A 25,354-nucleotide genomic window follows, 5' to 3' on the forward strand; every position below is an offset into this window, starting at 1 on the left:
GGGAGGAGATGGAAAACTACAAAACCTCCTCTCTCTGGATTCATTTAGCACAGGATCAGGGGCCCCAAACACAGCAGGAAGCCCACGAGCATCTGTTATATCTTTGAAGCAGTGCTTCAATGGATGACCTCATGGAGAACATCTCAGAATTCAGGAGGCAGGAGACCTGATTCTAGATGCCAGCTGTGCCCCGTAACTCGCCACTTGGAGGAATAGAGGTATCACCTGCCTTAGCCAGGGTCATTGTAAGGATTAAATGAGATCAGATACATGTAGGTGCCTGATCTATCATGAATGCTGAAAGTTTATATAAATGATACTTGGGGGTGCCTGACTGGCTCAGCTGGTAGAGCATCTGACTCTAATCTTGGGGTCATGAGTTCAACCCCCATGTTGGGTGTAGAGTTTACTTAAAAAAAAAATGAGGGGTACCTGGGTAGCTCAGTCCACTAAACTTCTGGCTTTTGATTTCAGCCCAGGTCATGATCTCAGGGTTATGAGATCAAGCTCTGCGCTGGGTGTGGAGGCTGCTTAAGATTCTGTCTGTGCTCGCTTCTGCAGCACATATACTAAGATTCTGTCTGTCCTCCCTCTGCCCCTCCCCCACCCACCTCTCTCTGCCTCCCTCTCTCTCTAAAAAAAAAAAAAAGATAGTATCTGGAAAATATATAAGCATCTTCTTCCTCCATACTGTTAGCCAAGTAAAAGTATAGAATGCTAAACAGACCTCTTCTGGAGAATGCTTATGTGCCCACCACATGCAGCCTTGTGCGAGGGCTGTGGCCTGTTCTTTCACAGTTAGTAATCCAGCAGAGGACACATACTTGAACAAATATTTATAATGGAATTGGTCGTCTACAAATAAGTCATTAGTCTGTTATTAAAAGCTGAGTAGAGTCATAAGAGGAGTTTCCTGTGACATGGTAGGAGTGGGTTAGCTCTCATGGTTGGGAGAAAGGAAATGGGAGGAAACATTTGGGCTGAGTCTTAAGATGGTAGTCTGCCATTAGAAGAAGAGAAGCATGCCAAGGAAAGGTAAATAGTATAAGACAAGCCCAGGGATGTGGTTTGTGGTGGGGCTGAAGAACAGTTATTTGTTCCGAGTGGGCAGACAACTAGAAGGACAGGTGATGAGGCTGGAGAGGTAGGAACGGGTCAGCTGTGGAGAACCACAAGGAGCCACTGGAGGGTCCTAAGCAGAGAATGGCATGACTGGATTTTTGATCCAGAGTGGGAGTCAGCAAATGGTTTCTGTAAAGGTCCAAATAAGAAATATTTTAGGCTTTGTGAGTCTTAAGAGTTTCTGTTGCAGCTACCCAACTCTGCCATTGTGATGTGAAAGTGGCCACAGACAATACATAAGCAAATGAGCATGACTCTGTCCCAGCAATACCTTATTTTATAGACACTGAAATTAGAATCTCATACAATTTTTCATGTCACAATATCCTTTTTTCCCAGCTATTTAAAAATATAGAAACCATTTTTAGCTCATGGGTTGTACAAAAACAGGCAGCAGGCTGGATTTGGCCAAGGACCTTAGTTTCCCCACCCAGTTCTAGAGCAGTGTCTCCAGCAGAGTGTAAAGAAGGGATTGGAGGATTAACTTTGAGGCAAGAGACCCAGCAAAGAGCTATAGGGAGTGATCCAAGTGAAAGATGAGGATGGTGGAGGTTAGTGCTGCAAAGGGAAGAGATTCAGGAGATTGGATAGGATGCTTGGTGTCATCGGGGAGCTAACACCCCTCGGATCACTAAAGGGGCCCTAGGCCCCCTCAGCAAGGGGAAGCTACTTTCTCATGGGTTTGGCAGATTCTCCACCAAGCAGTGGCCTTGGGCAAGAATTTATGTGTGGGCTAAAGGGAGCCATTCGTGGAGGAATCCCGTGGGCAACACGACCCCACATTACTGCTCCCTGAGAATCAGGTGATAGCATCCCTTCCCCTTCCAGGCCCACCCTCTCCTTCAGCAGGAGGTTCTTTATGGGGCCAGAGCTTTTCAGAGACCCAAGTTCTTATCTCTGGAATTCCGTCTGGCTTGTCCAGCAGGGCTGGCTCCTTTCAACAGTGGTGCCAGTCTGAGGTTCAGGAGGAGGTTGTTGTATTCAGGCTTGGAGATGAAAGCAGCCCTCCTGATTGCAGGGGTCTGTGTGAAGCAGCTCTGGATCCTGTCCTGGACAGGCCAGAGAGCAGACCACAGGAGGGGAAGAAAAAAATGTCAGTCTTGTAGGAGAGGTTCAAAGTCTCAAACAGTGGGTCCTGTGATTTAGGTTTGGGGGAGGGGATCCTTCCATCATGGTGTCAGCCTTCTTGCGTCATGCCTGAAAGCCTGGAGACCTTGTTCTCTAAGGAGAACCTGCTAGTGTGCCTTCTCTTCTAAAATTGGGGTGTGAATGCCTGGTCACCTTCACAGACCTGCCTTCCTCATCAGTCCTCTCATATGCCCAGCCATACCCATTGTGAAATTTCTTCTTCCCAAGCTCCCTACACGACCTCAGCACAGATACCCCAGGTGATCTCTCATGGCTTTTTAGAGCCCACAAATCCCCAAAGATCTCTAAGCTAGCCCAACCCCTCAGTCTACAAAGGCCTAGCCCAGAAGGGACAAGGCTCCATGGGGTCACTGTCAGTGAGAGCCAGGCCAAGACTAGAATCCAGGTCTTGGGTTTCCCAGTCTAGAACTGCCTCTAGGTCAGGAGGTGTCTTGAGTCCTCAAGGAAAGGACAACTGTCTTCCCCAAACAGAATTCCCTTGGAGCCCTTCCCAGTGGCCCAGGCCACCTCAGCCTCAGGCTTTATGTGGTTACTCTTCATAAGGCATAGCCTCCTGGGAGACCTGACTGCATATAACCCAGCCAAACTGCTAGGACCCCTGATTGGCTGCCTCAACTCACTCTGCGAACCCTGGGCAGTTTGCTTCCAGTGTCTGGGCATTGGTTTCCCCATCTCTCAGGTCAGTAATAGTTCCTGCCGTGTGCTATCCCAAGCCATTGGAAGGGCAGTGGGTAGACAGGATCTGAGAGGCTGGGAGACTCTCCCAGTGTCATATGGCATCTTAGTACTGTGAAGCTGCTCTGGCAAGGGCTGGGGCTTTCAGTCACCCAAAATTTGCCAAGAATCTCTTCTAATAGTAGGTAACAGCTTTTGAGCACTTAATATGCATCAAGCACTGTGCTCATTTCTTCTTCTCAAAGACCCTTAAAGTATATATTTTTATTTTTTAAAAAGATTTTGTCAGAGCACAAGCAGGGGAAGTGGCAGGCAGAGGGAGAAGCAGCCTCCTCGCTGAGCAAGGAGCCCATTGCAGGACACGATGCCAGGACCCTGGGATCATGACCTGAGCTGAAGGCAGACGCTTAAACGACTGAGCCACCCAGGCATCCCTATATATATTTTTTAAAGATCCACTTATTTATTTTAGAAAGTGCGCATGCAAGTGGGGGGAGAGGGAGAGAGAGAATCTGAAGCAGACTCCCCACTGAGCATGGAGCCCAACACAGAGCTTGATCCCACGACACCGAGATCATGACCTAAGCCAAAACCAAAAGTTAGATGCTCAACCAATGGCATTACCCAGGTGCCCCTGAAGTATATATTACTATCTCCATTTTACCAATGGGTAAAGGTTGGAGTTAGGTCCCTTGCCCAAGATCACTCAATGAATAATTGGGGATCTGAAATTTCTGTAAGGCCGGATTCCAAAACCTGTGTCCTCCACTACACACACAGTTTACCTGGGAGTCGCTGGGACTGCAATATCTGGCAGGTCAGTACAGGTGGGATTGAAGTTTATACTGTGTCCTAATGTAGGGAACACCAGCAACCCCCAGAAAACGGGACTTTTCCTAGAATGGCCGCTAGGGGACAGTATGTATTCCCCAAACCAGGAGCCTGGGGAGGGGTGGGGTAGCGCTTCCACTTTGCCTCAAAAAAAGCTCTTACCTAAAGTTTTTTAGTAGAGTTTATAACCAGTATCTTTAAAAATTATTACCTCTCCATTTTTTTAAAATAGTGTTTTCTGTTTGTTGACATAAACAGTGTAAGCACAGGGGGAAGAACAGATATCTGAAGGAAGAATATCCCAGGCAGAGGGAATAGCCATTGCAAAGGCTCAATGGTGGAAACGTCCCATGTACCTTGAAGGAACAGCAAAGCCATCCAGCTGTAGGGGAATGAATACGTAGAAAGAAGCAGGGGCCTGGAGGCCATTGGAAGGCTTAGGGCAGAGGAGTAAAGGATATGATTTGGCTTATTTTTTGAAAGGAACATTCCAGCTGATGTATTGAGACTAGACTATAGGGGTGACTCAGAGCAAAAAGGCTGGAAGATGATCTGAAGACCAGTTCTGTAATCCAAGAGAGGTGACAGTGGCTCAAACCTGGGTGATGGTGGCGGGGTGATAAGAAGTGGTTGGTTTCTAGATAATTTTGCAGGTAACACCTATAGGGTTTGCTAACAGCTGGGATGTGGGTGGGGTGTGAGAGAGAATGGAGTCGGGGACGACTTCAAAGATTTTGGCTTGAGCAATGGGAAGACTGAATTTGCCATTTACTGAGATAGGAAAGAGTGTGGGAGGAGCAGGTTTAAGGGATGAAAATCTGCCCAGTGGGTGGTTGTACATGGGAATCTAAAGTCTGGAAACAGGATTGGACAGGAGATCTAATTTGGGGAGCTGTTGGCATATAATGGTATTTACAGGCTGGTAAGGTCACGTTGGGAAGGGGGGTGAAAGAGAAGAGGTCTGAGGACTGTACTCTGGGCACTCCCATCATCTAGAGGGCAGGGAGCTGAGGACAGGGCAGGAGTCAGACATTTCTGGAGCCAGAGCTGGGGGTTGAAGTTGGAGGACCCAGTGCTACAGGGAAGTCCTTTGTGGTGGGGGTCTCTGGAGTTTTCCTCCTGGTTGCCTAGGAGTCTGGGCTTCTTTTGCTTTTCTGACCATTCTGAACCTTCTGAGAGAAGGGGCTGGCTCCATAGTACAAGTCAGGGTTCCTGGGGCCAGGGGAGATCATGGGCCTTGGCTGCCTCCTCCCCTTTAGCCATCTCTTAAACATGGGTACTCCCCAGGACTCCATCATCTCTCTCTGGGCCACCTCATCCATCTGCAAGCCTTCATGTGCCTCTCTGGACTTAAAAGCTCTATCTCTAGCCCAGCCGGTGTTTATCCCTGGATGCCCCACAAACACCTCCAGTTCAGCAATGTCCAACCTCCAAACTCCTTCCTGGTATATACATTACTTTCCAGTCTCCCCTACCCCAGCACTGATTCTCCCTTAGAAGTTCATCTTCTCCCTAATGTCCTTGACCTGGGGCAAAAGGCTAGAATAGAGTGGGGGTTCTGGGGCAGTGGGGAGGACAGCAGCACATTCTTGCTGGACCTGGCTGGGCTGTGCCAAGGGCCTTTTGTGACCCCCATCTGAGGAATCCTCCTTATCAGCCGATGGGGATTTTTTGGGTCCCTGGAGGACTCAAGGAATCAGTCCTAGATTTAAGACCTCATCTGTGTGCTTGGGTGTACCTGGTTCTGAGCTGTGTGTCTTCTCTCTTTGCCCCTGACCCAGCCTATGAAGCTCCAACCGCCCTTATTAAGACCCCCAACTGGGCCAAGAGCATAAGCATCCCCTCCAGAAGCCCCTGCACACACCCTCCAGCACCCACCCACCCCCTTGACTCCTGAGCACAGACGTAAGGGGAGACCATGACCTCTGGCAAACTATTCCTCACCCTGCTTCATCACAGCAAAGTGCCAGGGGCAAAATTGAAACCTGAAGCACCTCGCCTCTGAGCTTCATTATCCCCATTTACAGATGAGGAAATTGAGGCCCAGAGAGGTTCAGTAACATGCCAAAGCTCAGTGGAGGGCACTTGAGGATTTGGGGTTATTTGTTCATTAGGGGTCTTTGTTTTTTGAGTATTTAATTATTTTAACTGTACCTGTATGTTATATATGCATATTTATAGGATGTGTTTCACAATTTAGAGACCAAACAAAAAAACGAGGCAAGGCCGTATTGGTAAGGACTGGAATCCCTACTGTCTACGCCTTACCAAGCCAATCTCCCCAGGCCTCAGCTTCCTCGGATGTAAGATGGGCCTGATGATGTGAGGACCACAGGAGGGTGTAGCATGGCAACAGAGAACACACGGCCCACATGTCAGGCAGACTCATTTTCTCATCCCAGCAGCCTTGTGAGGTGGGACTATTATTATCCTGTCTTACCGAAAGTCAGCCGGCTAGTGAGTGGTAGAGCCAGGATTTGCATCCAGCCTGGCTGCCCTCTTTGTGCTCTCAGGGGCCACAGTATGGGCCCTGCTGCACCCAGGAGAGCTGGGTCATAGCTCTTTCCCACTTCAGGGTCAGCACAGAGGTAGGTACATAGCCACAGGTCAGGCTGCTCAGCTCTGAGGGGCCACAGGCTCCTCCCACTGGGGGCATCAGCACCCCAGCCTGGCCCGAGATGGCTGCTCCCATCTCTTTCTGGGCTGCAGGACCCCATCTGAGGGAGGAGACATACTAGCCTGACTGGCGTGCTGCCTGTGGGTACCTTGTCCTCAGAAGCCCTGAGTGGGGAGAACGAGCAAGGACAGGGAGTGAGGGGCTCTCCCAAAGCCAGGACCACCACGCTGAGGACCAAACCTTCATCTGCAAAGTCCTGGAGTGGCCTGGCCTGGGGCTGGGAGTTGTTCCTGCCCTACCCTGTCCCTGTTTCAACCACAGCCTCAGTTGGGGTGGGGGAAGGGAAGTGAGGTCATGACATGAGACTGCAAAGTACTGGAAGAAGTCAGAGCTGGGGGGCTCCCCCCAGACACCAATAAATCCAAGCCTCAATGCCCAGATAGGGAAAATGAGACTCAGAGAGGGGATGGGTTCTGTCCAGGTCACATAGCCAGTCTGTGTTGGGCCAGGGCCTGGGAGAATGGGAGCAGAACAGGACTTCCTTGACTCATAGCCCAGCCTGGCTCCCAGAGCTAAACAGATGCGTCTCCTGGATCCAGCCAGGGCGTGTGTGTGTGTGTGTGTTTACAGGAGAGGTTGTGTGTGTGTGTGTGTGTGTGAGACAGCAGAGCTAAGAGCCAGGGCGGGCATGTGTGTGTGTGTGTGTGTGTGTGTGTTTACAGGAGAGGTGTGTGTGTGTGTGTGTGTGTGTGTGTGTGTGTACAGGAGAGGTGTGTGTGTTTACAGGAGAGGTTGTGTGTGTGAGACAGCAGAGCTACGAGCCAGGGCGTGCGTGCGTGTGTGTGTGTGTGTGTGTTTGTTTACAGGAGAGGTGTGTGTGTGTGTGTGTGTGTACAGGAGAGGTGTGTGTGTTTACAGGAGAGGTTGTGTGTGTGTGTGAGACAGCAGAGCTACGAGCCAGGGCGTGCGTGTGTGTGTGTGTGTGTGTGTGTGTGTTTACAGGAGAGATTGTGTGTGTTTACAGGAGAGGTGTGTGTGTTTACAGGAGAGGTGTGTGTGTGCGTGTTTACAGGAGTGTGTGTGTGTGTGTGTACAGGAGAGGTGTGTGTGTGTGTACAGGAGAGGTGTGTGTGTGTGTTTACAGGAGAGGTGTGTGTGTCTTTACAGGAGAGGTGTGTGTGTGTGTGTGTGTTTACAGGAGAGGTGCGTGTGTGTGTGTTTACAGGAGTGTGTGTGTGTGTTTACAGGAGAGGTGTGTGTGTTTACAGGAGAGGTGCATGTGTGTGTGTTTACAGGAGTGTGTGTGTGTGTGTGTGTGTACAGGAGAGGTGTGTGTGTGTGTTTACAGGAGAGGTGTGTGTGTCTTTACAGGAGAGGTGTGTGTGTGTGTTTACAGGAGAGGTGTGTGTGTGTGTGTGTGTGTGACAGCAGAGCTAAGAGCCAGGGACCCACAAGGCACTGACGCCCACCCCACCTCATCCTAATTCCTTCCTCCCTTCCTTCCTCCCTTCCTGCCTGCCTGCCTGCAATGAGACCTACAGCCATCCCACCCTGAACATGCCCGATCTCGTCTGCCTCTCTCTTCCAGAGGCCTCCCTTACCTCTGCCCCAGGCCTTGGGCTTACCTCTTCCCTGGGCCTGGCCTCAGTTCACCTTAACCTACTTGTCTGACCTTTTCTTCTTCCACTCTTCCTACCCTTTTTCCTTTCCAGCAGTCGCCCTCCACACTCCCACCTGAGGGCCTTTCAGTGGCTTCCCTCAGCCTGGCATGCTCCTATCTGGTGTCCACATGGCTCACTCCCTCTCCCCCTTCAAGTCTTTGTGCAAAGTCACCTTCTTAGTGAGGTCTTTGGTCTTTACAGTCCCACATGCTTCCTATCCGTCTTTCCTTTTTTCTTTTTTTAAGATTTTATTTTTTTTTTATTTTATTTTTTAAGATTTTATTTAACCCAATGAGGGGCTCAAACTCACAACTCCAAGATGAAGAGTCACAGACTCCACCAACTGAGCCAGCCAGGCACCCCCATCCCTTCTTTTTTTTTAAAGTAGTTTTATCTGGGGACGCCTGGGTGGTTCAGTCGGTTAAGTATCTGCCTTCAGCTCAGGTCATGATCCCAGAGTCCTGGGATCGAGCCCCATGTCAGGCTCCCTGCTCAGCGGGGAGCCTGCTTCTCCCTCTGCTCCTCCCCTCACTCGTGCTCACTCTCCCTTGCAAAAATAAATAAAATCTTCAAAAAAAATAGTTTTATCACATATGTATGCCCAAAGAATATATTCCTTTTTGCTTGTTTTTCAATACCAGCACTGGTGTCATACTGAATAGGCTACTGCATTGCTTTTTATGCCTCCAAACGTTTTCCATGTTGTTACAGGAAGCTGTTGTGCCTCAGTTTTCACTGACGTGTATCATGTCCTGTTGTCTGTGACTGTAGGGCAAGGTAATTATCTGCTCCCCACCTCGTGGACATTTGCCTTTGTTTCCAGGGCCCCATGATCACCCACCTTGTACCTCTCCTCAGCAGGTGCCCACTCCACCCCTCCCAGCCGCCTCCCAGCCGTGCGCCCAGAACACTGGTCACTGACTCTCCTGTCACTATCCCACGGCCCCCGTGATATCCACACAACCATGACTTCCCCAATCTCTGTCTTCAACTCTCTTCTGATCTCCAGACCATATAAAAGGCATAATTGTTTATTCTGCACTTCCTTACTCTGTGCCAAGCACTATTCTCAGCATTGTACATGTTTTATTTCATTGAATATTCACAGCGACACAAATGGTGGATAATATGAGACCCATTTTACAAATGAGAAAATGGAAGCCCAGAGAGGTTGAATAACTTGCTCAAGGTACACGTCTCTTGCCCCCAAGTCCCATAGGCAACTCAAACTCAGCATGCCCACGATAGAACTTATCTTCCTCTCCAAACCAGTTTGTCTCCCATGCACACTCTCAGGGGGCACATCAATGCCCCAGGTCCAAGCCAAAAACTTAAATCAGCCTGACCCCTGCCGCATCCTTACCCACTCCTCCCAATTTGAGCCAAGTCCTGTGGGCTTTACCTCCTCCATATCTAGTGAATCCCCTTTCTCCCATCTGCTGCTCCTCCTGGATTATTGCCTCTCGCCATACTCCCTCGCAGGCTCCAATCTCCCCCTTTCCCAGCAGCTTGCACACGGCAGATCAGGCGGGCTTTGCTAAATCTCATCTCACCATGTCCCCATCTCTAGAAGAAAGCCCAGCCTCCTCACCTCAATCTCCTCAAACTGCAAAGTGCAGCAACCAACCCCAGAAAGGACAACCCTTGTCCTCCACTCTGCTCTGCCTCCTCCCTCTGGGGAGGAAGCCATCCCTGTCCTCTGCCGTGCGGCTGGGCAGTGAGCCCCCTCTGAGCCCCACAGCCCCCTCTCGGTCACTTAGCTCCTTCCTCATGACTATCCATCCTCATTAGACTGTGCTCCTCGAAGGCAGAGGCCCAGCCTCATCCACTTCAACATCTTCAGTGCCCAGGCAGGGCCTGCACACAGGAGGTTCTCAATAATTGTTGAAAGGCTGAATGCACAATGACAGAAACCATGGGTGATGCTGCCTCTGAGTCCCAGAAAGCAGGGTAATTCCCGCTTGATCCCAGAGTGGGTGGGGATGCTGGTTGCCCCACCTCCACCCAACCTCTGTGCCTGTCCTCCTGAACCCCATAAAGCCATTTCCTGTCTCTGTACCTTTTGGAAGAATTTCCTTCTCTGCATCTTCCTTCTGACTCTGGAATTCCTTAGTGTGGAAGAGCTCTGACACCAGTAGAAGAAAGAGGAATCCAACCCTTTACCTACTGTCAGTCTACATCAGGCATTTTCAAGGTGGAGGAATGATTTTGCCTCCAAAGGTAAGAACACTGATTCATGGAAGTGGAAGATGAAAAAGTCTTGCTCTATTTTGTATAAGGCACAAATCTATATACACAATACTGAAACAGACATATAGTACATCTGTGGTATTAAAATACCATGTGATTAAGAAAGAAAATGTCTAAAAGGCTTCTGAGGGAAGCAATAATGAAAAAAAAGGTTGAGAAACTCTGATCTACATGCTTGGGCCTTGCTTTGTCCAGTCCAAGGAGTAGCCAGAACTAAGGGAGAGTCTAGAGTCCCATCCCAGGGCAGCTCAACGTATCCCCAGAGCTTACCCCCAGCTAGCTATTGTCCTTTCCCCAAAACCATCCCTTCCCTACCCTATGCCTGAAAGTCCACCATTCTGTCTGGCATCCTTTAATCTCCTGTTCCTACTGAGGCCGTAGATCAGCTCTTCCCCCATTCTCCCCAGGGGCACCCCAGTTCCCAAGGCTGGAAGGAGTCAGAGACCTCTTAGCTCTGTGCTCCAGCCTTGGGCTACTGCATAACCCTGGAGTTCCTGGAAGAATTCAGTAGGGAAGCCCAACCACAGGAGGCACCCAGGAAGTGGGGGTGCTGCTGTGTTGGACAAGGCTTTCTTTATTAGAGTGGGGGGATAGGGTCACAAATAATCTTTCTTAGAAGTGCTCTAGGTGGATGGGGTCACTTAAGGGTGGGACAGTTCGGACTGAAGGTCTGTTGATGGGAGACACAGAGACAGGGGTGAGGGGAGAGGTCTTGGGTGGGTTTGGCATGGTCTTGGGCAACACGGGTATTCTGCGGTCTTCATACACCATAGAGTCCTCCAATATCTGGGGCCTCCGTGCGATGGTGGAGCCAATGAAGACCAAGTAGATGATGCCACCTAAGTAGGCACCTAGGAGTGGCGCCACCACTGGCACCCACCACCAGTCCCGGGCCCTGCAGGCAAGAGGCAGAGGCCTGCTGAGGGGGCTGATGCCCAGCACAGTACCCGCATCCACTCAGGCTGCAACAGAGAGTAGGGCCTGGGAGTAGAGGAATGACCCCCATTCTAGCCTAAGAGTTGCCCCTGAGCCTGCCAGATCAGCTTCAGCCTGATTCAGGGACAGGGCTGGTCTGGGGCAGGATTGACATTCACTTCAAGAACAGGATCTGCATCGGTGCTGATCTGGGGCAAAGGGGGGGGGGGGGCACACCTGTCTCCCCAGGCCACCTGGGAGCTGGGCAGGACTCTCCTGTGCTGCTCCTCACATCACCCCCCGCCCCTCTGCATGCAGGGCACCATAGAAAACTTGCAGGAATGGGCTGGGCAGGGCAGTACCTGAAGACCTGTATACCCCAGCCAGCAATGTAAGTGAAGAAGCGGGGAGGCAGGTCCCGGGATGGGTTCATGGCATATCCTGTGTTCATGCCCAGGGACACTCCAATGACAACAACGAGGATGCCAATCACCAGGGCCTGTGTCCCTTGCAGTGCTGGGTTGTTCTCCTTGTCCGTGATGGCGAAGAGACATAGCTGGAGCATTCCTGTCACTAGCACCTGGGGAGCAGACACCGTGGCAGCCCCTTGGGCCCCTAGCTAAACCACCGAGCTTCAGCAGTGCCCCCAGCCCCAACCCACCGGCAGAGACCCCATCCAGAGTTCTTGTCCTTTCTAATGGGAGGGCTGCCTGCTAGGTGGGGAGGGCTCGAGGAGGGGAACCCACACTGGACCACTGACCTCATCCAGGAAGCCCCTCCACAACGTTGAGTGGTCAGGAAGGTAGGTGGCAAAAATGCTAGCGGTGGCTATGGGACCAGTCACTGTCAGACGTCCACCCGAAAATTCAATAATGGCTGCTGTGGAGACACAGACTGATTGTGAAGCTGCCACCAGCTAAACCCCACTGGAGTCCCAGGGTTAAGGCTGTAGGATCCATGGGTGGGGAGCACCTCCAAGGCTTTCTCTCCCAGATGTTTTCACAGACCAGAACACTGGGCTTGGATCTGCCCGTTTTTCAGAGGACAAGGCTGAGGCCAGAGATGGACATCCCAGGGCAGGACACTCACAGTAGAAGAGGCAGTAGATGGTGGCAGCAGCCAGGAAGGAACCCAGAAACTGACCCAGGATGTACACGGGAAACTTCTTCCAGGACATGCGGCCTAGTGCACAGTTGGTGAAGGTCAAGGCCGCATTCATGTGGGCCCCTGCGGGGAGGGGCAGAAGTGTCAGAGGTGTGAGCAGAGACAAACAATAATAACAAACAATATGAGAGTGGGGCGCCTGGGTGGCTCAGTTGTTAAGCATCTGCTTTCGGCTCAGGTCCTGATCTCAGGGTTCTGGGATCGAGCCCTGCATCGGGCTCCCTGCTCAGGGGGAGGCCTGCTTCTCCCTCTCCCACTCCCCCTGCTTGTGTTCCCTCTCTCGCTGTCTCTCTCTGTCAAATAAATAAGTAAAATCTTTAAAAATAATAATATGAGAGCAAAAATAACAGTATTTATGGAATGGACTCATTTAATCCTCACAAGGACCCCACGAGGCAAGGACCACCATCTCCATTTCACCATTAAGGAAAGTGAGAGACAGAGAAGTTAAATAACTTGCCTAAGATGACCCAGCTAGTAAAAAGAGGGAGTCCAGGGGGGCTTGGGAAGATTCTGGGCAGAGAGGGTCTGAAGAAAGGGGTGCAGGGTGTTCTCCCTCCCCCCATGGCCAGTGAGGTTCGGGTTCAGGTGGACTTGGAGAAGGGGCTGGCTGGAGGTAGGCAGGAAGAGCCCGCAAGGGGACACCTGTCCTTGCTGATCAGATGGGGCCCCGGGCTCACTCACCAGAGATGTTCCCAGCCATGTGCACTCCCATGGTGACTCCGAAGCCGAAACCCAAGTTGACACCGAGGAAGCTCCCAAATTTACCTCCTAGAACCATATGGGCCACGGAGCCAAGGCCAAACACCTGCAAGGGAGGGCCTCTGAGGGGACCACCTGCACAGAAGCCCCAACCTCACAGGAGGGCTCGGGCTCAGATTGGGCTCCTCGCCCCTATGCCCCAGGCCCCACTGTGCATTGCCATTGGAGACCCTCTGCCATGCCCTCTTCCTCCAGAAATTTTCCTCTCTGACTTCCCTTTATGATGTGACCAGCGAGAGCTGGGTGGGGCTGTACAAGGAGCTGGGAGGGAAGTGGCAATGTCAGGGGCTCTTAAGGACACATCCAGGCCCCCAGACCCCAAGCCCACCTGACGTTCAGGGAAGGGAGCAGGGCTTCAAGGAGGGCATGGTTGATGTGGACTGAACCCCTCAGAGTATCTTACACTTCAACCCAACCTGCAGGAAGTTTCTTCAAGGGATCTCCAAACTGGCCTGGACTCTGTCAGAACCCCACCCCCTACACACACAGCGGCCCCAAAGCCCAGTGAGGTTCTACTCCGCTTGCCTTCAGCAACGGTTCCATTGCCCTCAGGTGTCATTTCTGAACTTCTGGCTCTTGCCCATCCGTAACTGCTGGATCACCTCAGAAGATACCCCCCGCTGACCCCCTTCACAGGGAGATTAGAGGCCTGAAGCTAGGCCCTCACTCAATCTCCTGCAGCTCCCACCAGAATCCATACCTGCCTTCCCCTTCAGCTCTGGCTCCCGTGCCCAGCCTCTCCATCCCTCTGCAGACACTTCCCTCTTGCCTGTATCTTCCACCCTCCCCTTGACAGCTCCCACGGACTCAGGTCCCTTTCTTCCTGCTGTGAACCCCTGGACACCCCCTCCCTGTGTGGGCCAGGCTCTAGGAAAGAACACACTGGCTGGCTCCTTGATCCCTTCCCTAGCTCTCCCTCTTCAGTCTGGCTCCTGCTTCCACGTGTCACGGACACCAAAGCTCTCCCCGAGGGCTCCAGCCTCCTGATTTCCTCCAGATCCCTTTAGCCGTTGTCTTACTTGACTTTGCTAAATTTGACCTTCTTAACCACTCTGTGCTTCTGGAAAGTCCCTCCTTTTTGGCCTCCATGACATCTCTGTCTCTCCTGGTTTCCTCTTACCTCCACAGCCTCCCTCTCTACAGTTCCTTCCCACATTCTCCCTTCATCTGCCTCGTGAATATGGACGACCCCAGGGCTCCATCTTTGCCCCTGTCACGTCTCTCCCCAGGCACTCCTCCTGGGCCTTCTCACCAGATCTATGGCTTCAGATATGCCTGATGCACTAAAATGCCCCAAACCTCCACCTAAGAGCAAAATCCCTATCTTCAAATACCTACTGGGAGTCCAGGTTTTTCAAAGGCATCTGTGGGCTCTTCAGAGGTTCTGTGCTGAAAGCTCACCATCTCTCAGAAAATGTGATCCTCATCTTATTTTCTCCACCCCAGCCGGCCAGGCCAGAAACCTAGATGTCACAAGTGAGAGCTTCCTCTCCCTCATCCCCCACACCCAGTCCGCGTTGCCTGCACTCTATCCAAATCTCACCCAGCCTCCTCCTTGCAGCCAGAGTGACCTTTCTGACAGAAAAATTTGATCATGTCTGCCCTTGTCCAAACATTTACTGGCTCCCCTCCATTTCTAGGATAAAGTCCAAACTCAGTAGGCCACCATTTAAGACCCTGTATAATTTTATCCCTTCTGCCTCTCAGTTTCATATCTACTCAGTGTTCTCTATGTTCAGCAATAGTATTACTACTAAACCATAATAACCACTTATTGATCACTTATTGTGTGTCAGGCACTTGTAAGCAAGTTGTATCTATCACCTCCTTTAACACTTATGCCACACCAACCTTTGTGTTAGGTGCTCTTATTCTCCCCATTTGACAGATTGTTAACCAGGTCCTAGAGAAGTTGAGCGGCTTGTCCAAAGCACACAGCCTGCACAGAGGGAGCCAGGATTTGAATCTAGGCAGTCAGCTGTGCCAAACAGCCTCAGCACCAAACAGCCACACTGCTCCCTGCCTGCCTTGTTTTCTAATGCTTCTGTGGTTTTGCGTGTGCTGTTCCCTCTGTCCGGAGTACCCGATCCCAGATTCTGAAAAATCAATACTCTGCTTTAAAACCATACTCAGAGGGCACCTCCTTTGAAAATTCCATGTGCTTTAATACGCTGTCTCCAAGGGACCTATAGATATCGAGGCTGCTGGAAATGGAAGTCTAGATTCATCCTCCAATATGATGGCCACTAGCTACATGCAGCTATTAAGTACTTGAAATGTGGCCAGTCCAAATTGAGACCTGCTCTAAGTGTCAAGTACATACCAGATTTCAAAGACTTAGTAGGAGAAAGAGAATGTAGAATATCATATTAATAATTTTATATTGATGATGTGTTGAACTGGCAATATTTTGGCTACGTGGATGCAATAATTATTCAAATTAATTTCACCTGTTGCTTTTTACCTCTTTAATGTGGCTACTAGAAAATTTTTTAAAAATTGCAAATGTGGCTCCTACTGTATTTCCCTCATACAGCTCTGTTCTTGTGTTTTCGAAAAAGAAAGCCCGGAGAATGGTGGACATGGGAGCTATAGCTGAAGCCGTTGGGGAGGATGAAAGTGAGAGGAGTCAGCTGCGGGCTGCCCCCAGGTGGGTTGGCATTAGAACTCCCAGCTGGAGCAGGTGTTGCAATGGGAGAGAAGCAAAGGGAGAATGTGCCCTGGACACCAGAGAGCAGCAGAGTTTCCCAGGAGAGTGTGGTCCCCACGGTCACGTGCCGCCTCCAGGTCAAGGGCATAAAGGCCTGAAAAGCATCCCTTTGGATGTGACAATCCAGCAGTCTTTAGTAATGTGGTGAGCACTGCATCATCAGGCCATGGGGACAGAAACCAGGTCCCAGAAATTGAGAGGTAAGTAGGTGATGAGGAAGAGTTAAAGGACACCAGTGCAGACAGCTCTTTGAGAACCTATCTGAGAAGAGAGGGAGGGAGAGCGTGATCACTGAAGGGGCTCACAGGCGGAAGGGAGGAATGTTTTGTGTTGTGCCAGTTTAAGTAGAGAGACTTCAGTGTGGTAAGACTGGGAGAAGGAGAGGCTCTCCCTCAGGATGGAACTAAGTACCTGAGTAGACTGGAGGGTGGGACTGGTGCAGGAGTGGAGGGTCCTCCATGGAGGAGGGGCCCTGCCCTAGCAGGGAGGGGGGCACGTGGATGCACAGGTAAGTGGAGTCTGGGGCTGCAGGGACAGGTGGGTGAGGAGCCAGACAGGGGAAGCCCACCCGATGGTTTTCTCTGTCAAGCTAGAAATCAAGCCATTCTGATTTAAAAAAAAGAAGAAGAAGAAGAAGGGGGGGCCGAGTACAGAGCAGCTTTGGGAAAGTCTGAGCACAAGTGGAATCGCCTGGATAGGGGAGGGAAGGGACAGCTGAGCAGGACCATGTAGTCCCCCAAGAGCTCCAAGACAGGTGCAGGAGAGCCCAGAGACCGTCAGGCTTAGGGCCAAGGGTAGGGTGAGGCAGGAGAGGACAGGAACAGAGGGGACACGGGGGTGGGGAGTGAGGCCAGGACGGGCTGACAGGCGTGGGGATGGGCAGGAGGTGCAGGGGCTGGAGCACGCACGGAGGGTCTGAAGACCGAGGGTTCACATTTCCAAGTACGAGCTCTAAACCATTTGCTAAAAATAATGAATAAGTGACTAAACCCCACGTGATCTCCTGTGTCAAGGTTGCCAACTTGCAGCCCATGGGCCAGTCTCTCCAGAACACAGGTTTTGTTTGGGTAACTTGGTTTTGACGACCAGAAGTTTCAGCCTCTGGAAAAAATCAGAAGCTCGGGCAACGCTGGCCAGCATTCCGCCCTGCGTGGCAGCCGTCCACTGGGGTGGTGGCAGAGGTGCCTTTGCACAGGCCGGCACTCTGCCCTTAGCCACAGTCCCCACCACTCTAAGTCCACTCTCTGGCCCCCATAGCATGTAAGTTTGCAACTCCTCCCTTTATGGCTCCTGTCGACAGCTGCTTTTCCAGGCCCCTATGGGCCCAGCCCCTCCTCTCCATGCCCAGTCAATGTGGCCCAACCCATTTGGGTCCCCATAAGCATGAGGCCAGTCCTGAGCACAGCACCCTGGGAGGCTGCAGAGTAGAACAGTCCACTTCCCTCATCCTGGCTGCAGTAAATGGGGCCCAAGGTCACACTAGTTTTTCTGGCAAAACCTTCGCCGCAATGACTCACTGAGCTTCCTATAACTGAAAAAGCCCCCACTTCTTGGCACAGGCCCCAAACTGAAAATAACAACACAATGTCCTAGATGAGCTTAAACCTCACAGAGTTCTTTTATAAGTGTGATTTCCCTTCCATCCTCACAGCATATCTGCCTGGCAAATATTTCTGCTCCTCTTCTACAGATGGGGAAATTGAGGCCCAGAGACTACCAAAGGCCTGAAAGTGAGGGCCTTACCTCAGCTGGGGGAGAATTAACAAGCCAGAGTGTTGTAAATTCTGCCATAGTTAAGCGAAGGGACAGAGAGTATAGAGACTAAGGGTCAAGACTATGATATTAGGTTGGACTGGATTTAATCTGAACTTAAAATGTGACCTTGGACAAGTAACTTAGTCTCATGCAGGCTCAGGTTGCCCATCTGTGAAGAGGATTTGAGAAGATACTATACGTAAGGGGTTTGGCATCATCATGGCTGGCATGCAGTAGGCAGGCGCTCAATAATAATCTCAATAAAAGGAAGAGAAACAGGGACATGGGAGGGCATAGTGCATGTGGGTGGTGCCAGCTTCTCCTAAGAGCTCTCTGAGGGGGCACCTCCTACCTCTGTGGTTCCAAGGTTTAACAGCCCTCACGAGGCTGGAATGTCTTGTCATAAATGAATGACTTCACCCTGGGTTAAGGCTGGACATCATCCAGTTGCTGTCCTCACAGCCAGGAGTCAAAACAGGAGGGCAGGTAATGGGGAAAGGGGAGGGGGCAGGAAGCAGGGAGGGGAGGGCAGTCGAGAGCACTTATCATGACAAGAGACCAGCACATATGCCCTGCATGCGGAGAGAGGGGGAGTTTCTAAGAAACCTCACATCCCACCTGCAGTCTGGTTTCTGTCCCAACAGCCAGTAAAAGAGCCCTTGTCGAGGTCTCCAGTGGCCTCCATGTTGCCAATCCCTACAAACCCTTGCCAGGAGTCACTTTCTCTGGCCTGTCTGCAGCTTCCCACTGCTGACCAGCCCCCTCCTTGTGGACCCTCCCTTCTATAACAGGTCTCCCCCTCTCCTCCCACCTTTCTGGCCTCTCCTCCTCAGGCTTCTTTGCATGCTTCTCTTCAGGGTTCTGTCCTCAACTTATTTTTTTTTCTCTTTCTGTACACTCTCACTGGACAATTTTATAACCACCATCCATATTCTGATGAGCTCTAACTCCTTACTTCCAGCCCAAGTCCCTCTCTTGAGCTCCAGACCCCTATATCCAAGCCCCCAGATGTCTCCACTGGCACCTCACCTGAGCACACCCAAACTGACCTAGCCTCTGACCCGGAAGTGGGCCCCGGGCTCCAGAATGGCCTCCTCCTCGGCACTTACCCCTCATCCACTACTTGCAAAGTCTAGGTTCCTCCACAAGTCCCTCAAATGTGTGCTTTCTTCCCCATCTCTGGACCAGTCACCACCCTCCCTCTATCCTAGGTCAACAGCCTCTTAACTGCTTCCCCTCCCACCAGTTCTGCCAGTTCTGCTGGGGTGCTCACACTGCACCCCAAACCGCCTTCTAAAATCCAAATCTGAACACATCACTCCCCAGCTTGAAAACCTTCAGCATCTCCTCATGACCCTCAGGATTCTCAAAGCATGACGCTCAATGACACTTCTCTCTAATCCCTGTACCCTTAGTTTCCCTTCTCCCCACTTCCAGCCATGCCCCCTGACACCTGTGTCCCAGGCCATGGTTTTGTTCTGCCCCCACACATTATGATCTCTTTCTTTCCCTAAAAGATGACGAGAAAGAGAAAGCTCTCTCTTTACTTTCTTATGCTTCTCCTTCAGGATTCCCACTCCAAGGCTGGAGAATGGATAATGTGACCCAGGGGTCAGTGGTGGGGAGGGGGTCATGGATTGCCTTCACTGAGCCCCACCCTCCTGAGGTCCTGGGGTGCCTGTCCCTCCCTCAGAGCCCACCCACCCTGTGCCTCCTCCCCACTCACCATCATGACGTACGTGCTCATGAACTCGGCCAGGAACTCTCGCACCATCTCCTTCTGCATGATTGCTTGCATCCTTGTCATGACCACGGGTGATGAGACCATCTTGGAGCTGCGGGTGGACCTGGAGCAGCAACCCGAGCCCGTGGGCAGGAAAGAGACTCGACTGTACTCGCTGCCATCGGCCCTTTAACTCATGTCTCGGTTAATGGGTAACTCAGAGGTTACCCACACACACCTCCTCTTGCCCAGGGCAGCTGGTACAGCTGGGATCTGAGACGACTGAGAGCCACAGGGGTGTGGAGAGGGACTGGTGCTAGATGGCCAGGCTAGGTCCCTTCTTCCTGGAGGGGACTGGCCCAGTGGGAAGCGTGCACTAACGAGGTCATTTTGCAGAGAAGGCTGTGGGGAGCCGAAAAGTGCCATCTGTGGGGCCATTGAGTCTCAGAGGAGAAGCAGATGGGAGAGAGCAGGCAGAAGAGTAGAGCTCAGCTGTCCATCTGCCTGCCTGCCTGCCTGCCTGCCTATCTGTAGGAGCCCAAGCTTCAGGAACACAGGCCAGGCATCAGGCACGACTTGTTAATAGGAGGCACTCTGCAAACAACACAGGGTGTGGCAGAGTCTGCTCAGGGCTCTGTCAAGACTGAGGCCTGAAACTTCCATCACGTTCTGCCAGAGGGGAAAGCATCTGCAACGTGCAGCGGGCTCGCAACCAGGTGGACACAGACTTCTGTGGTGAATGAATGAATGAACAAATGAGAGAGAGGAGGGAGGAGAGGAGGGACTGGATCTTCCCCTCTGTTGTGTGCTCAGCACAGGGCCAAACACAGAGTAGGTGTGCAGTAGATATTGTCCATTGAATGAAAACTGGGGAATTAAAAAATTCCATCTGTCATACTCTCCACTAGATCCCCAAAACCTCTTACAGGGCCTCGCACATGGTATATACTGGACAAATATCTGTTTAATAAATGCATGTTTGGATGGATAGATAGACAAAAAAATGAGTTACGGGTTCCCATCATCTGTTGGGGGCAGGGTAGAGAGCTCTGGTTTGGGGAAGGAGATGGAGTCTGGAGGCTAAAGAGGAGGAAGAAGGCTACAGAGCCCTTTAAGTGTGGCCTTAGTGCTTGTTCAGACTGGTTACCCTCCCCCTGCTGAATGCCTGAAGCTGACCCCAGCCCCTCAACTACCTCATCCTGCCTGGGATAGCAACATCACCCCCCACCCCCCCCCCAGGCTTCCTGAAATTTCCCCGGCCTCACAGCAGCACAGAATAAGTAGAGGGAGTAAGAAACGTAAATCAGGCATGGATAAAACATCTTCTACTTTTCTGGCTGAGACCTGTGTTTAATCTCACCCACCCTGGTCCTTGCTCTGTCCTTACCCCAGGGAAACAAAGCAAGGGCTGAGCATCTGGAGAGGGATATAGAGTTGCCGGGACAATTTGTTGACTTCCATCCAACTCTGGCTCCCATGAAGCATTGTGGAGGGGGGAGTGTCTCCTTGCCCCTATAACCAGTCTCTCAGCCCTGAAGAAGTGCCTGTGAGTAGCCCGAGGCAGGCAGGTACCCAAGAGGGTCCTGGGAAAGTACCACAGAGGTAGTGGAGAGAGCAGGAAGCCAATGACACCAAGAGAACTTTCCAACCGTGGCGTCTTCCTCCTCAACACAGCAAGCAAGACACATTAAGCAACAAATAACCACCAACCAGCCACTGACCCAGAGATTTATCAAATGCCCACTATGATCAAGCACTGTAGTAAAGAACACTGTCATGATCCCTGCTCTCAGGCAGAAAAACAATGAAGTAATTGCTATAAAGTGTGAGGAGTGTTGCCACAGGTGAAAGGTGGGCATCACTAGATTGCAGAGAAGACACAAACGACCTAGAGTAGGGGGCGGGAGGGTCTCCCACAAGAGAGGAAACAGGTTGAGAATGGAAGGCTGGCCAGATGAAGGAGCATCAGGGGAGGCAGGGGAAAGTTAAGGGCATTGGAATGGCATGGCAGAGGCTTGCCGCTAAGACAGCATGTGATTTGTAAGGATGAACTCCCCAGGGATGGGCTGGCCAGAGAGAGGAGAGAAAGTAGCATGAGGTGGGCAGAGAGGGGCACAGGGCCAGATGGTAGAAGACCTTAGGGCCCATGTTAGAGAGTCTGAACTCGACCTAGAGGGCCAGGGTTCAGTGGAGGATTTAAGCAGGGGCACTGCCTCCTCTATGGAAGCTGGGATGAGGGAGCAGGAGTGAGGGTGTGATGAGCAATCAGGAAGCTTCTGCCACAGACAGCCTGAGCAGTGACGGCAGCCTGACCCAAGAAGGTGCTGTGGAGATGGCTAGAAGACAGTGAAAATGACACACTTAGTGTTTGATTGAAGAGGAAAATGGAGAGGGAAGGGTCAGTGATGACCTCAGGTTCGGGCAGAGCAGCAGAATGACAAGTGAGCACAGGAGAGAAGCTGCAGGCTTAGGCAGGAGCATGAGGAGGCCCTCGGGCTGCGTGGAGTTTGACGAGCCTCCTGGACATCTAGGTGGAGATGGCCAGTAATCCGGAGGCAGCTGGTCATGTCTTGTTTAGAGATACACATCTGGAGGTCATAGGTGGTCATTTGATCCTTGGGCAGAGATGAGATAGCTCAAGGAAAGGGTGTAGAATGAGAAAACTGGCCTACAAGCCAAGAAGCTAACGGCCAACCAGATAATTATCTAAGTAATATCTGCTAACCAAGGAGCTAAATAGCTAACAACTCACCAACCAACCCTTCAACTAACTAATAATCTAGCAACTTGGCCAACTAACGGAATCTCCTATTCACCAGCTCATTTAATGATCTAATCAACCAACCACCTGTAAACCAGCCAAGCTCCAGCGGTACAGTGTACAAACCGAATCTCCACCCTTGGATCGCTCCATCTAGTGGGTCTGATGGATAACGGCAGCGCCATCAGAGGTGAGAAGCCAGGGGTGGGAGGTGAGGCTTGCAGAGACTTCTGAAGAGTGGGCAGGTGGTGGCCTAACGTGCCTGTGAGGGAGGAGAGTTGTGGTGGAAAGAATGGTGGGGGTGAGCACAGTCTGGATATTTCAGATGTGACTAGATATGAGGCACGGGAAGACAGAAGTGTCAAGGACAGAGCCTCGGCTTCTGGCTTGAGCAATGGAGAAAGGGATCCTGACCTGAGCTGAGGCCACAGGAGGAAGAGCGGGCTTCGGGTGTGGAGGCTGTTTTCAACTGGAACTTTGTTGCTTGTGGGACACCAGTGGGTCTTTGGAAACAGTGTCTAAAGCCCCAGGAGAGTCCAGCACAACGGGGAGCCATTCATTCTGTCTATCCAGGAGTGAACAAAAATCTCTGCTCACGTGGAGCTCACAGGCAGGCAGCGAAGAAAGGCAATAAGCAAGTACATTTTCATGTTAGAAGGTACTATGGGGGTGGCGCCTGGGCCACCTGGGTGGCTCAGTCGGTTAAGCGTCTGCCTTCGGCTCAGGTTGTGATCCCAGGGTCCTGAGATGGAGTCCTACGTCAGTCTCCGCACTCAGCTGGGAGTCTGCCTCTCCCTCTCCCTCTGCCCCTGCCCCCACCCCACTCGCACTCTCTCTCTCTCTCTGTCTGTCTCTCTCTCTCATAAATAAATTTTTTTTAAATCTTAAAAAGAAGAAAGAAAGAAAGGAAGGAAGGAAGAAAGAAAGAAAGGCAGGCCTATGGGGAAAATCAGAGCAAGGAAAAGGGTGTGTGGTATGATTTTAAGTAAAGCAGTTGGGGTAAGCCTCATTGAGAAGGTGACAGACATGAGGAGGTGAGGGGAGAGCATTTCTGGCAGAGGGAAAATCACTGAAGGATTCTGAGCGTGTCTGAGGGAAAGGAAAGGAGGTCAGTGTGACTGGAGTGGGAGAGAGCAGGGATGGCATGGGGGAAGGTCAGAGAGGAAACCGGGACCAGATAGGCAGGGCCTGGGCTGTTGCAAGGACTTTGGCTTTTATTGTACCCCAAAGAGACCTGAGCCCATGAGGGTGAGAGGCAGTGAGTTCAGTTCAGTTGAGCGTGACCACCTACATAAAGGCAGCTGGAACCCACTCAACAACCCCTTGGCCCTCACCCAGGTCTGAGTCGCCCATCACCCCAGGGCCCAGCACAGGGCCCAGGTAGGAGAGGCCCTTGTTCTGGGCCTCCCTGACCCAGTGGGGGATGGGAAGGAGGGGGGTTGGGGAGGGTCAGCTGCCATGAGGGAGAGGCTGAGAGAAGGGCAGGAAGGGCACAGGGGTATGCTGGGGGTGGGGGATGGGAGGCTGGAAGAGAATGGGTAGGGTACTTACCGCCTCTTCTTATCTGATTGAACCATGTTCTGTCTTTGAGATTTTTAGATGCTGCAGAGCCAAAGAGAGGTCATTAGGGCTGGGGGGGACAGAACTTGGCCCCACATTCTCATCACACCTCAGCCTCCCAGGGGAGAAGCCACAGGGACAGGTCCTGCCGGTTGCGGTTGCGGTCTCTCAACCCAGCCAAGCTGGCAAGGAGTGGTGTGGATGTGTTTCAGCCAATGGGGAAAGGCCCTGGAGTCCCACCCCCTCTACCGTTGCTGGCCTCAGGACCCCTGGACCAGGCCCTTCACAGGTCCTCCTGACTTCCCCAGGTTGCAGCCCAGCTTTGGACAGTAGAGATGCCCACAGCCTCCCCTCAGTGGCTCCACCCTCACATATGTGGGTATTACTGCCTTTAGTCTAACCTCAAGCCCTCTTGCTCCTGACTTAAATTCTGATTTTCCAGGGCCTTTTCCTTGCGTGCATGCACACACACACACACACACACACACACACACACAGTGAGGTCCTGAGAATTCATTTAGTCCATAGTTCCACCTCAGAACAAAGTCTACCCTCTTACCTTTCCTGAAAATTCCCCAGCGTATTCCCATTGTCCACACAAATGACCACACAGAGGTAACCCTTGAGTTTCCCCAACCTGTAAGTCCCCCTGGTTCTTTAGCCCGATTCCCTGTAGCTGCAGCACAAGTTCACATCCCTAGCCCTGACTGCGGCACCCTGCAGCCCCCAGCCCCAGCTTCTCAGGAGGGAACTCCCAGGGGAGAAATCATTCCAGCTAAGCCAGCAATCAACACATCTCTCTGATCTGCACGCCTTCTGCTTTGGTCCGGGGTCTGGTCTGCGTGCTCTCCTCGTCCCCTGGCCAGCACTCTCCTGACAGGCCAGCCCAACACTCTCCCAGCCTCGGTGGCACTGCTCTTCCTCCCAGTAGTCAAATCACAGGTGAGGGAACTAAAGCCCAGAGAGAGTGCGGGACATGCCTGTGTCACACAGCAACTCAGGACTAAACCAGAACAAACATCCTGGCTTTCAGCTCCCAGCCGGGGTTCCTTCCCCAGCTAGTCCCATCGTCATCTCTCCACCCCCCCATATGGTCCCCAGGAAGTAGCACGCTGAGGCCTGGGTCACAGGGGAGGCCCCCTGTCCCAGCCCGGCCTGGAGCCCAACTCACTCTACTGAAGTGCCTTATGTTCCTCAGCGTCCACCTTGGGGGCTTCTCAGTTATAGCAGCTCTTGATCTTGTTCCTCCATGACTGTCCCGGGCTCTGGTGGCACCCCCGGCTGGGACTCCACTGTCCCTGTGTCCCCAGTCTAAAGCCCGCCTCTCGACCCCCCCTTGGGGTGGCCCCACGCGCTGCTTTGCTCTGCTCCTCCAGGGGAGAGGTCAGTGGGGCAGGGGTTTGGCCCGTGCTGCTTGGGCCAAGTCCAGACACACTGCCTAAAATAGCATCCCTTCTCCAACCAGTGGCGCCACGGAGACCAGGTTCTGAGGCAGCCCTTGTGAGGTCAGAGGTAGAGCTCAGGGTGGGTCCCAGAGGAAGGGCCTGTCCTCCAGGCCAGGTATGCCCAAAGCCAGAGGAAGCCCTCCCAGGGCCCCAGAGGGCTCCTGAGGCCCTGGCTGTGGGAAGAGCTGTGCAGAATGGGGACTGGAGATGGAAAGATCTGGAGATCAACAGCCAGTGAAGGGGTTGGGGAGAAG

General features: G+C 52.0%; 1 protein-coding gene across 4 annotated transcripts; it reads right to left on the reverse strand.

Moving 5' to 3' along the window:
- Positions 1–10,917: 10,917 nt before the first annotated feature.
- On the reverse strand, positions 10,918–23,672 carry AQP7 (aquaporin 7). 4 transcript variants are annotated; one of them, XM_088018885.1, is made up of 7 exons: positions 23,647–23,672; positions 19,338–19,458; positions 13,069–13,192; positions 12,310–12,447; positions 11,981–12,099; positions 11,583–11,800; positions 10,918–11,200 (listed from the first exon to the last, which is right to left on the reverse strand). In XM_088018885.1, the coding sequence occupies exons 1-7, from the start codon at positions 23,670–23,672 to the stop codon at positions 10,918–10,920; spliced, it is 1,029 nt and encodes a 342-aa protein (XP_087875011.1). The 4 variants fall into 4 exon arrangements, with proteins under 4 accessions (XP_087875011.1, XP_087875010.1, XP_027971054.2 ...); XM_088018884.1 differs by lacking the exon at positions 23,647–23,672 and adding an exon at positions 22,932–22,959 and having other exon boundaries at positions 19,338–19,465; XM_028115253.2 differs by lacking the exon at positions 23,647–23,672 and adding an exon at positions 22,222–22,280.
- Positions 23,673–25,354: the final 1,682 nt, after the last annotated feature.

This window comes from Eumetopias jubatus, unplaced genomic scaffold (genome assembly GCF_037043125.1).
Source record: "Eumetopias jubatus isolate StellerSeaLion01/CBP00866 unplaced genomic scaffold, mEumJub1_p1.0 scaffold_15, whole genome shotgun sequence".
NCBI lineage: Eukaryota > Metazoa > Chordata > Mammalia > Carnivora > Otariidae > Eumetopias > Eumetopias jubatus.